Source organism: Mytilus galloprovincialis, chromosome 1 (assembly GCF_965363235.1).
Source record: "Mytilus galloprovincialis chromosome 1, xbMytGall1.hap1.1, whole genome shotgun sequence".
Classification (NCBI taxonomy): domain Eukaryota; kingdom Metazoa; phylum Mollusca; class Bivalvia; order Mytilida; family Mytilidae; genus Mytilus; species Mytilus galloprovincialis.
Window position 1 is genome coordinate 117,341,199 of NC_134838.1, and position 13,253 is coordinate 117,354,451.

The 13,253-nt window shown below is 31.6% G+C and overlaps 1 protein-coding gene across 4 annotated transcripts in view; it reads left to right on the forward strand.

Moving 5' to 3' along the window:
• The window catches only part of LOC143053981 (uncharacterized), a 77,069-nt gene that overhangs the window by 35,798 nt on the left and 28,018 nt on the right, over positions 1–13,253 (forward strand). For all 4 annotated transcript variants that reach the window (XM_076226812.1, XM_076226819.1, XM_076226829.1 and 1 more), the window contains 11 exons: positions 355–597; positions 1,915–2,112; positions 3,624–3,758; positions 4,311–4,412; positions 5,122–5,225; positions 5,626–5,820; positions 7,610–7,681; positions 8,112–8,223; positions 10,593–10,718; positions 11,550–11,619; positions 12,071–12,179. In XM_076226812.1, coding sequence (XP_076082927.1) covers positions 355–597; positions 1,915–2,112; positions 3,624–3,758; positions 4,311–4,412; positions 5,122–5,225; positions 5,626–5,820; positions 7,610–7,681; positions 8,112–8,223; positions 10,593–10,718; positions 11,550–11,619; positions 12,071–12,179 — 1,466 coding nt within the window. The remainder of the gene's footprint in view (positions 1–354; positions 598–1,914; positions 2,113–3,623; positions 3,759–4,310; positions 4,413–5,121; positions 5,226–5,625; positions 5,821–7,609; positions 7,682–8,111; positions 8,224–10,592; positions 10,719–11,549; positions 11,620–12,070; positions 12,180–13,253) is intronic.

Below are 13,253 nucleotides of genomic sequence, written 5' to 3' on the forward strand. Positions count from 1 at the left end.
ACATACACATTCTAAACTGACAAAGTACGTACTGCGTAATTTGGAAGATGTAATGTGAATCAGTTTTCGTTAAGTTTGATGACTGTATAACATATTTTGCTCGTCTTAACCATTTTTATCTTGTCATTTCCTCATTTTGTTCATTAAGATTTTATGTTGAATCTGGATGATTTTGAAGTGTGATCCTGAAAAAATGTTTATTGTCACTTGTTATTTGAAGGTCATACGTTAACTTCTTTTAAATATCTATTCTGTTTGTAGTTGCCTTTTATTTGTATAAGACAGAAACAGATTTAGTTATTATTCAATGGACACATATTCTTGTCACAAACTTTCTGCTTTCCTTTATTCCAGTGGGATATATAACTGATATCACTATTAATGAAAACGTTACGGGTACTGAAGGAGCAATAGCTACAGCAGAATGTATAGTAGATGCAGTATCAATTACTGGGAATATTGAATATGAATGGAAGTTAAATGATGTAATTATAAACCCAACAAAGATATCTAGATTACAAGTGTTGGACAATAAGATAACAAGTACAAAATACAACTCTACTCTAGTGATAGAAAATTTAAAGAGACAGGATAAAGGTTGGTATCATAGATTCACATATTTTAAGAATGTTTATTTATACAACATATGGAGACAAGAGAATTATTTTTATGCCCCACCTACGATAGTAGAGGGGCATTAAGTTTTCTGGTCTGTACGTCCGTTCGTCCGTCTGTCCGTTCGTCCCGTTTCAGGTTAAAGTTTTTGGTCAAGGTAGTTTTTGATGAAGTTGAAGTCCAATCAACTCGAAAATTAGAACACATGTTCCTTATGATATGATCTTTCTAATTTTAATGCCAAATAAGAGTTTTGACCCCCAATTTCACGGTCCACTGAACATGGAAAATGATAGTGCGAGTTGGGCATCCGTGTACTGGGGACACATTCTTGTCTTGCGTTTATTAATTTCCTAGATCTGTTATATTGCTTTTTTATATTTTCTCTAGTATATCAATTTGGAAGAATCATTTTCAAAAAGAGATGAGCACACTTTCAAATAAACATATGAGAAATGGGATGTTAAGCTAGCTATAAAACTAGCTTTAACCCTCCATTTTTTTAACCCTCCATTTTCTTCGGATATGCCTTTAACAGTCAGGAATATGGCAGTTACTTTTCACTTATTTTGTTGATTGATAGCGTTTGATTTTGTCAGTTTATATATCCCCGAATTGATACGATATTTCCGGAAGCTATTAAACCAAGAGTTCCAAAATGGTGAAGTTGAAATCATCCCTTCGTAAATTTTACAGACGCCATTACGATTTGGTTGGCCGTTATGAAATATCACTTTCACAGATGGTATCGGATATGTTCCTTATGTCGTAACTAATATCCCGTGTCTTTTTCACGAATGTGACCTACTTGATTAACATATTTACCAGGTTTGTAATAACTTGAGCAATACAACGGGGGCGACATGTGGAGTAGGCTCTGCTTACCCTTCCGGAGCACATAAGATCACCCCCAGTTTTTGGTGGGGTTCGTGTTGCTAAGTCTATAGTTTTCTATTGTGTGTCGGTGGGGTTCGTGTTGCTTAGTCTTTAGTTTTCTATGTTGTGTCGGCGGGGTTCGTGTTGCTTAGTTTTTAGTTTTCTTTGTTAAGCCATGGCGTTGTCAGTTTTTTTTTCGATCTATGAGTTTGAATTACCCTCTTGTATCTTTCGTTTCTCATTTATTGTGTTTTAGGAAAAGAAAACTTGTGACAAGGAGACATTCTACTTCACACTTTAGAAGAAACTATCAGATTGCCACGATTTGATGAATAGTGTGTTTATTATCTAACTTATAGTTTGGAATTGGCTGAAATTCTCTTTTAACTGACAATGCAAGTACTAATATAATTTTATCTGTAGGAAATTTGACATGTGAAGCAAGACTTGGTAACAACACTGAAATCAGATCAACCAAGATATATCTTTATTCATTCAAACTTGAAAGTGACTCATTTGTTATTCGGAATGGGAGTGGTATCAACGTCACGTGTACAATTCTACCACCTGCTAAATCAGCAAATGACTTGAAAATGTGTTTAAATGGAAAGGTTATTCCTGGTAGGTTTATATTAAGCTTTTTTGTATAATATTTTCTGACAATGTGTGATTTTAATTGTGAGTTATGAAGACTGCACAAGAGGACTAATGTTGTATTTATCATTAAATATAATCTAGAAGAAGTTTTACCTATGCAAAAATCGAATAAATCTTTTAATAAGATACAAATCAAGGGAACAAACATAAACGAGGGAATCGCATGAACTTCAAATGAAGTTAGACCGAGTAACTCGAGGCGTCCACCCATCATTATAAGTTAGACCGAGTAACTCGAGGCGTCCACCCATCATTATAAGTTAGACCGAGTAACTCGAGGCGTCCACCCATCATTATAAGTTAGACCGAGTAACTCGATGCGTCCACCCATCATTATTCGAATCCATGATACATTTTGAAAATGCCCTGTAAACGTCTTAGACTTCCTCGATCAGCTGTCTGAGGGGGTGTCATTTTGATTGAATTTCGAATAGGCTAAACATACTTTTTTTTCTTTTATCGGTATCTCACATGTGGTAGGTCTTCACTTATTTCGACAAACAGGCTATTTATGACTATGATTAAAGACAGTATAATTAACATTTTGTCGTTGTTATGTTCTGTCGTATTTCAGAAGTTGTGTTCGCTGTCATATATCATTGAAACAAAAATGAGTGAAATGCTCTGTTATTATATTCGGAATTACCTTTGACTGAAATCATGCCGACATAATTGATGTTGATGAAAATTACATAGCATAACTATATAAATGTTATGGCTATTACTTTATTTATCATTTTGGACCAAGAAAACATAGTAATTACAGACCCCTTTTTATACATGAATCAACGTGGGACTGTTTCAACAAAAACTTTCGTTTGGAAAATTTTGAAACTATAAATTTCTAGTGACAGAATATTTATCACTATATTTGCTACATGATAGTTAACAGTTGGTCAACATATGTTACGCAACATCACCTGATACAAAAAATCAAGAGTAAATTTCAAATTTTGCAGAACTTCTGATGCATTGAGCGATAATTTTACAATTTTATATATTGCATTGTGTAGTTTGTTCTTGTGGTATGGCGTTACACTATTATAGGGTACGGGGACGGTTAACGACTCAATATGTTTAACCCCGTCATATTCTTTATGTGCATGTCCGAAGTCAGAAATGGTTAGTTAAATAATTGTAGTAGGTTCATGTCAGTCATATTTATTTTTCGTAAATTATTTTGTTATAAATTTGGCCGTTAGTTTTAGTTGAAATGTTTCACATTTTTAATTTTGGGACCCAGCCGACTATACAGTTAGGAGCTTATTTTAATGTTGAAGGCCGTACGTTTACATATAATTGCATACCTCCACTTTACTTGAAGTTTGAAAGATAATCGTTTATCATTAAAATCTCCTTATTTCCATATTGGTCTTGAGAAAATTTAGAATTGTATGTTAAATTAGTCAGCTATCAAATTGATACCGACATGATTATGCCTAGCACAATCTTACAGAGTCTGTTTTGCATTATAGATTCCAGGGTGATTTTAAAGGCTAACATTGCAGAGTTGAAATTGACCACCCTAAAAACCCAAACAACTGTTGGATGTAGTTGGAAAACTGACAAAGATTGCTCCGAAACCAGGACAATAAGGATATTTAATCCTAGTAAGTGGATACAGGGTATTCCTAAAGATTAATTAGTGCTTTTCTTGTTTTTTATCTTCTATAATGTAATTTTCTGACTCTATATTTTATGAATGATTAAATAACTGATAATATTACATAAGTCCTCATGTCTTACAATTATGTGGTGAACCATTCAATCATAATAAATACGTTTTTTTAAATATAAAAAAAAAAAAAAACTAGAACAACTCAACCTTCGTATTTGCTTGTTTGCTGTAACAATTACTCCATATTTTTTGAAAGTTCGAATACGTTTTAATATATATATATATATATTATGATTTAAAACTGCATATGGAACTTTTTGAATATCTCTTCACTGTAATATTAAATATATATTTTAATGTATATTTCTTTAAAAACTTTGAAATCAGCTATGTTAAATATGTCACAATTAAGTGACCAGATGATGTCGTCCTAAGTGTTTATCATTTCAAAAATATAATTTTAGAAGCGCATCATAAATGTATAAGCTGCACAACTATATTTTATCCGGTATTCCTCGTCATAATTAATTAATCAATCTTCCAGAAATAAAGCCATGTCCTGAAGAAGTTGACGCAAACAATATTACATGGGAGAAAACTCATCCTGGTATCACCAATGAGCAATCATGCCCGTCTGGATATATAGGTATGTTTTCAATTATGTGGTTATTTTTATAAATTTCATGTTTAATAAAGAAGTCTTTGAATTTTTCGAAAAACTTAGGATTTTCTTATCCCAGGAATAGATTACATTAGCCGTATTTGGCACAACTATTTGGAATTTTGGGTCCTTAATGCTCTTCAACTTTGTACTTGTTTGGCTTTATAACTTTTTGATCTGAGCGTCACTGATGAGTCTTGTGTAGACGAAACGCGCGACCGGCGTATTATATTATTATCCTGGTACCTTTGATAACTATATTCGCCTATCGTGCATGGTGTTTTATAGTATAACAAAACATTGACTATTAAAGGTTTTTGATCTGGCATTTTAATAAGGGACTTTCCCAGTTGTAATTACCTTGGAGTTCGGTATTTTAGTTATTTCAGTTATTACTCTTTCTTTTCTTAATATTCTATTTTCAAATAATTAAAGCGAAAAACAATGACAAAATAGTTGAAAATATCTACGATATAACTTTAAAAAAGTGGATTTATTATGATAATTGGTAGGTGTAAAATGTGACCTAGTATGTAAAAGTTTTAAGGCGACAATTTTTGCGGAATCATTGATAAAAGAACCTAGATTGATAACCTTTGAAATAAAGTTGATTAACCGTAATCAAGGAAATCATTTGATATGCAACAAATAAAGTAATTGTATAAAGTTTAATGAACATTTTGTTTAACTACAGGTTTAGCTTCCAGATATTGCCAACTTAAAGATTTCAGAGGCATGTGGAGAGAACCAAACCTGGTTTCATGCACTAGAAAAGTATTTGCATCGATTTCTGATCAAGTAAGGCTATCAAATTGCCAATGCCTGAATTATTTGAAACATTACTTTTTAAACTTTCATTCAAAGCCAACTTAATTTAATGAATTTTACATCTGACTTAAAAGATTAGCAATTGACAATATTTTGTAGTCTTTGTTAAATGCCCTAATGGTCATTATGTTTTAATTGGAGCATTCGAAAATCAGATACAAAGTGTTTTAGGCGTTCTGTTCATGAACAAAATGTAGAACAATTAAAACGAATAAATTAACAATCAGACATCTGAAAATCCCTGATAAAGAATTTTTGATTGAAAAAAAAAACCCGTTAATATTGAGGATTTCTACTTTATAAATTTAAGGCATTATACAGCTAGAAAATCACAATAGTTTATGATTAATAATTAGCTAAATTATTTCAGCTACACAATATCCAAGATGGCTTACAAGTGGATACATTAGCTAATGTGTTGGAAAAGTTTTCAAATGAGAGTATAGACATTTTGAACAGCAACAAATCAACTGCGAGTGATATCAGGTCCGGTGTAGAAATTTTAAGAACAGCATCAAGTATTGTGTCTAATAGAGAGGGAAACATTACCACAGAGGAAACAGACGTAAGAATTCTATTTCATAACATTCTCGGTAAAGATATTTGACTGAATGTGAGTTCAAATTGTGGTTGAAGGTTGCAGAAATATCGACGCTTACTCTTTCGATGTATCCAGCCCGTTCATTGAAAAGTTCTTGCCATTCCCTTAGTTTTTGTTGTCTTCATTTGAATCTTCTTAGTTAATTCATGTCATATGAACATATGCAAACTATTGTTGTGTTTATTTCAATTATGTTTTTTTTTGTATTATTTAAATGAAATAGATCTGAAGTTGAAAAGCCTTTGCATCAAATAGAATGATATGAATTACTCATTTTACCTGGCACTCTTTTTTTAAGTCACATATTTTCAGGTTGAATATGTCATATCCTCTTCATATGTTGTTTTTACATCCAAAACAAATAACCACACATTTCATACAACTATTTCAATATCATCTATACATATTGCAAATTCAATCATTAAAAAATAGAACTCGGAACAGCTGTACTCGTGTGTGTCTTTTTGGGTGTAAAAGAGGTACAAAAGATACAAGAAGAAGAGTCTATCTTATAGATAGAAAATAAACTGACAACGTCATGGCTAAAAATAGAAAGACAAACAGACAAATCATAGTACAGAAGACACAACATAGTAAACTAAAGACTACGCACCACGAACCCCTCCAAAAACTGGGGGTAATCTCAGGTGCTCCGGAAGGGTAAGCAGATCCTGCTCCACATGTGGCACCCGTCGTGTTGCTTATGTTATTACAAATCCAGTAAATAGTCTAATTCGGTAGGACACATTTGTGAAAAGGGAAGGGTATTTTAGTTACGACATAAGGTACATATCTGATACCATCTGTGAAACGGTTATTCCATAACGGTCAACCAACTTGTGATGACATAAAATTTACGAAGGGATGATTATGCGGTTTTATTCATAAAGGGGAATTTTGTCTAGTTATCGGTCAAGAAATCAAAAAATTTTTTAGCAGTTCTCATGAAACTTGGTGAAGTGTTTATATCTATATACGTAAGCTCCATTTCAATTTTAATTTTACATTTCCAAATTATGGGATTTAAATCATAAAAAGGAGTGCTTTGAGCAGTTTTCAGTAAACTTTGGTGACTGGTTTATATTTATTAAGAGAACATCCCTTTAGTTTTTGATGAATTTCTGATATTGAGAGATATTGAATATCTTGAAAACATGAAAACGCGACGGGCGTGTAATGCACTCATTGTGCAGCTGATAATTGAAATATGGTGCATTCTCTAAGGTTGGATGATCATTGCAAGACCATCACAAAACAATGTTTTGCGTTTGGTTGAAAACATGGTGGCATTGATTGCAAAAAGATATATGGAAAATCCTATTTCATCTTTCAACTCTTGTCGAATGTCAATTAAGCTGAGCAGGAATAAAGTTCTGTTTTCTGTTTGGTTGGATGGAATATGGCAGTTGTTATCTACAGTTCGTATCAATATCGTTTGGCGTTTGCTTTTGGTTGGACTTCGGTAATTCTACTCTTCCCTCGGTTTTAGTTTACTACGTGGATTTGTTTTGCTTAATTGAATTATAGCTATTGAAAAGCGAAAATACTATTGTTGACTTTATTTATGACATGACAAGCATCTGCTTCCTGTACTCAAAAACTTTGAATGACCAGTGTGGATATGCTCAACACTACACTTGGTGTTACTCACATGGTATTGAAATGTTGATTTTCGTCTTCAAATAAAAGCTGCAATTGTAGCTACTGTATCATCATGTTTTCTTTAAATGATTTAAGATTGATTTTATTTAAGGATTTCTTTACTGCCACGGATAACATATTATCAAGTGAAACAGACAAATCATGGAAAGAATTCTATACCAAGGTTTGTTCTATCTCAAATTGTACCATTTAGGAATTTAAGAAGGCTACTATCTTTCTTCTTAACAGATCAAAATTATTCAAAATTAGTTCAAACTCAGATCAAGCCAAATATTGTGTAGTAAGAAATAAAAAAAAGAAGTAAAATCACAACTCCGAGGAAAATTTAAAACGGAAAGTCCTTCCACTCAAATGGCAAATTCAAATGACAAAACACATCAAACGAATATAGCTATATAACTGAAACTCTAGAGAAAAAAAAACTTGTGTATATATATCAAAGGATAAAAAAAAGAACGGACTTATTGTTGGATTTAGACTATATTTTTAAATACATAAGTCTAAATCGTCTTGCTTCAATGATGAAAGTACTAAATGTAAGCATATAATTGCACTCTGATCGTTTCACGCTTTTTTTATTTCATTTCACAAAGACTGGAGAAAACAAGGCTGGTCAAATGATGAGCATTGTGTCAAATGTTAGTGATTCAGTTTTAAAGTCACTCAAAAAGAACGACCCTAGAAGTATTGTACGCGATAATATTGGTAGGTCTTATTGTATTACTTTATTAGACTCGTAGCAGAGTGAGTTCTGTTTATTATGCACCTTTTAAATAAAACTTTACTTAAACAGAAAAATTGTAATATAGTGTTTGGTGCAGTTTAGTACTATGTTGTTTTATGAGCAGTTCCTTTCGTTTTAGAATTTTTTGTCCTAAAATACGGTTATCACATTCATAGTTACAATTGTTGTCAACATACGTTAGTAATGCTTAATAACATTAAAGGATAACTAGCAATCTCTTATACCAGTTAATGTAACACGTTGTGATGGGGAATATAGGATATATTATGTTCGTCTTTCTGCATGTCCATATATATGCTTTGCTATCGTAATACATAAAATGGTTTGATTGCTATTGATTAAAATTGGCAATATTTTACAACACTACCCGAGTATCTGCACAAATGTTATGCTGCGGGTCGAACAGTTTAAAGAGGAGATAATCGTAAATCTTTTTGTGATTAATTAAATTTCTAACTTGAAAAAAAAAAACAGTAGGTCAAACTAGGAATCTGAGTTGCTATTTTAATTGTAAAGAACTATGATTTCTTGATACAAAAAAGAAGATGTGGTATGCTTACCAATGAGACAACTGTCCACAAGATACAAACATGATAGTTTGCCGCACGTAAACATTGTATCGTCGAATTATTCATTAAATGAACATTTTTTATCAGACATCAAGAGGTATTTGATTGATTTTGAAAATAAAAACTGTAATTAATGTTTGAATTTTGATTATATTTCCACTCAGGCATTACGAAGTATGTCCAGTGCACGATGTTTGGTCGATATTGTCAACATCGCAATGTCAACTTTATAGTGTCGTTATTGTGTTAACATTGTATCCTATTTATGTTCTGTACCTTTGTCACATCGTATATTCGTGATGTTAACAATTCGTGTCAACATCGTGTTTATGTTGTATATCAACTCTATAACTTTCTGTTTACATCATTGACATCGTATACATCGTGATGTTGACAATATCGTTTTTACATTGTCAACATTGTATAAATGTTGTGAACCAAGTTTTAATCTTTGTGTTTAAATCGTTCATATCGTATACATCGTGATGTTAACAATATTGTGTCAACATCGTGTTTATGTTGAATATAGAGTCCATACCTTTCTGTTTACATCGTTCACATCGTATACATCGTGATATTGACAATATAGTTTTTACATCGTCAACATCGTATAGATGTTGTGAACCAAGTCTTTACCTTTGTGTTTACATCGTCAACATCGTATAAATAATGTGTATCAAGTCTATACCTTTGTATTTACATCGTTCACATCGTATACATTGTGATGTTGACAGTATCAATAAAAAGATTTTTTATTCATTGATATAATAATTATTCAATGAAGTTTGTCGATTACATATATATATACAGTTTGCATTTTTATGTTTTTTTAACAACAAATATTTTAATTAAATGTGATGTTATAGCTCTAATTTGACACAAAATAGTGTCAACATAGTTTATATGGCGATGTAAACACAAAATCTTTTTAACATTGTATACATAACAATGTTTACGATGTCAACGATGTAAACAATATATATAAGAGTTAAGACCATGTAAACGATGTACACACAATATCGTGTAAACATTGTATCCACGCGATGTTAACGATGTCAATGATGTAAACAATATATAAGAGTTCAAACAATGTATACGATGTTGTGTTACAACATCGTGTTAACATTGTATACATTTCGATGTTAACGATGTCGACGATGTAAACAATTGCAATATATAAGGGTTCAAATAATTTATACGATGTTGACACAACATCGTGTTAACATTGTATACATCGCGATGTAAACGATGTCAACGATGTAAACAATATATAAGGGTTGAAACAATGTATACGATGTTGATACAACATCGTGTTAACATTGTATACATCGCGATGTAAACAATGAAAACACAATATATTTTCTAGATTGTATACATCGCGATGTTAACAATGTCAACGATGTAAACAATATATAAGGGTTCAAACAATGTAAACAATGTTGACACAATATGCGATGTCTACAATATTGATTAATCATCGTGCACTGGGCATTACATAGCAAAATATAAATCTTAAGTTATAGGATTGATAGTTTTATATTTAATGGAAGTATCAAATATCTTATTATAAGTAATATAAACATATAAAAATAAAACGCAGTTGTAAAAAATATAAATAAATATAAAGACTGTATTACAATTGAAATGTGAAAGTTATTTTTAGGACATTTTTTGCTTTTCATAAATTTACCTCTTGGTCTTACAATTTGTGTTGATCCTTTACATTATTTTGGATAATACAACTTTATTCTTTATTTCAGTTTTAGAAATCGGAAATGTAGATATTGGTGACGTTAGGTTTCCAGGGAATGAAATTCGAAATAAAACACTGAGTTTTCAAAACAAAGTGGTTCTATTAGAAAAGACAATTACTGATAGTTTAAAGAGTGAGAATAATTCATATATTGACATTTACATTAAATGATATAAACTTTTGAGTAAATATCATAATATATATAGATATGCTTATACTTTTAGTTAATGACAATAAATAACGATCAAATTAAATCTGAAGTTATACAGTTTGATATTCGAATATTTCTTCCATATGTCAGTCTTGCATAACAGAAAAATCGTATCATACATTTTCTCTTTTTTTTTGGGGGGGGGGGGGTATATTCCTCTCAGAACCGAAATTGGTTGGTCGGACAACATTTTGATTGATATAGAGTTCATAACAAAACTTTTTCGTAACTATATTTTTTGTTTCCTAATCACAACAATACTGGCAAAAATATGATTTCTGGCATTACAAATTATAAGCCTGTTATCTTTGATACGTTTCTTTCACAAAGTGATTAATATTAAGTTGCTATTATACATCCTATATAGGAATATATACTGCAACTTGAATACTCCAAGTTGTACCAAACATTGTAACAAATAAAAGGGATGTTTCATGCAAAGTCGATTTAGTATCACGTCACTTTTTGCACAGTTTTTACTTAAGTTTAAGGATGGAATGTACATTTAACTGTTTATGTAAATATATGCATAACTGTGTGTTATGATTCTTGGCTTCAGTATTAAAAACAAAACATGGTTGATTTCATTAACATATCAACGTTTTTGTAATTGACACGAAATAGTAGAAGGGTTCGGTGAACTTCGCCGAACTTCGCACTTTCCCAGTTTCTAAGCCTCATGCAAAATGTTGATACATTTTAGAACATCGACCATATATTATAGAATACATGTTTATACGTATATGTTTACAGCAAATGGTACAATACAGTACTCAGCGGTGTTATATAAAACAATGTCACAACTGCTACCTACCAGTAACAAGTAATGTATATAATATAAAAATAAGTAAATAAAATATATTTGCCAATGAGACAACTCTCCATCAGTGACCAAAAGATGTAGAAAATACCAATTACATGCCATCAAAAATAAGTAAACCCATACCGCACATAAAGCTCTAATAGTCCTGGAAATGACTGAGTCAAACTCCAAACGGAACAATACCGGATGCATTAAACATGAAAGCGGCCACTTCACAGCATGCAACAGTTATCATATGAATCCATGCTAAGTCAAATATTTGAAATTGTTTTTAAGATTTAAGTTTCAATTTCATTCTATGTCAATAATACCAATTTTCAATCAAAATAACATCTTTTTCAATTGAGCATGTTTAAGAAAGAACCGACTTTTGTTGTGTCTATGTTCTTCTTATCAAGAAGTTGTTCAAGCATAATTATACTGATGACGTTGTTTCTATTTTCTTTTACAGCGCGTCACAGAACATAGTTGGATCACAAGTTATGGCGTTTTCAATTCCGCAAGGTCAAATTTTGAAAAAGCTTAGCCCACCTCTCCAGCTACATTTTGAAACAATTGAGGTTAGTGTATTTGTTTTTGTCCAAATAACATAAGCAACAATAAATCCAAATATTTGCAAACCTTTCAATTATGTAATCATGAATTGGGGAATTTGTTGATAACCACAGTTATCCGTTTTTCAAATTATTTAGAAATTAAATGTGTTGTAAGGGCCTATTTTGGGCCTCCAATATAATTTTGAATTAAAAAGTGTTTTAAGTGAATAAAAAAGATAAGAGACAGTGGATTAGAATGTGTGTACTTCTTGACATTTTACAAGCAACACAGGTCAAGCGTAGAGTTTTTGATGACTTTTGATCACGTCTCCCTTTCCCCGAATGTGACTTACCGAAGTAGACTGATCACTAGGTTTGTACTTAAATGAGCATCAAAAAAGATTCCAGATGTTAAGCAGAATTTGCTTTCCCTTCCGGAGTACCAGAGATCACCTCCAGTTTGCTTAAATTTGTCTTGCAATAGTTTTGTTCTTTGTGATTTTGTATTTTCTAAATGCATGTGGTGTTTATACTGGTAATAGTCTTGTCTTTCCTCCGTCATGAAAAAGTTGTTTTAATTGCAAAATGTATTTTTCGTTTATATTTTAGAGTAAGTTTATTAACATGATTAATGATTTATGCATTTGGTGATGTTTTAGTGTTAGATAAAGCGTCAATTTCCTAACCCCAGTTTTTTGGTCCGGTTTGGGTTGCTCAGTATTTAGTTTTATATATTGTGCTGTGTGTACTGTTGTTGGTCTGTTGGTCTGTTGGTCTTTTCTTTTTCTTTATTTTTTAGCCATGGCGTTGTTAGTTTCTTTTCGACTTATGAGTTTGAATGTCCATTTGGTATCTTTAACTTCCTATTGGCAGAATCCTCTGGATGGCAAATACATTTATTCCTTTGAAGAAAATAGTGCTTAATTCAGATTGGTTTGTCAACATATTCAATAAACGTTTTTGGTCCTGAAAAATAATGAAAATTTACCTGTTTTCAATTATTGTGTGGGACGTTGAAATCCTTAATATTTATAACGTCATATATCCGTTTATAAATTTTGAAATTATTTAGAAACTAAGGCTTCAATTCCCTCAGGC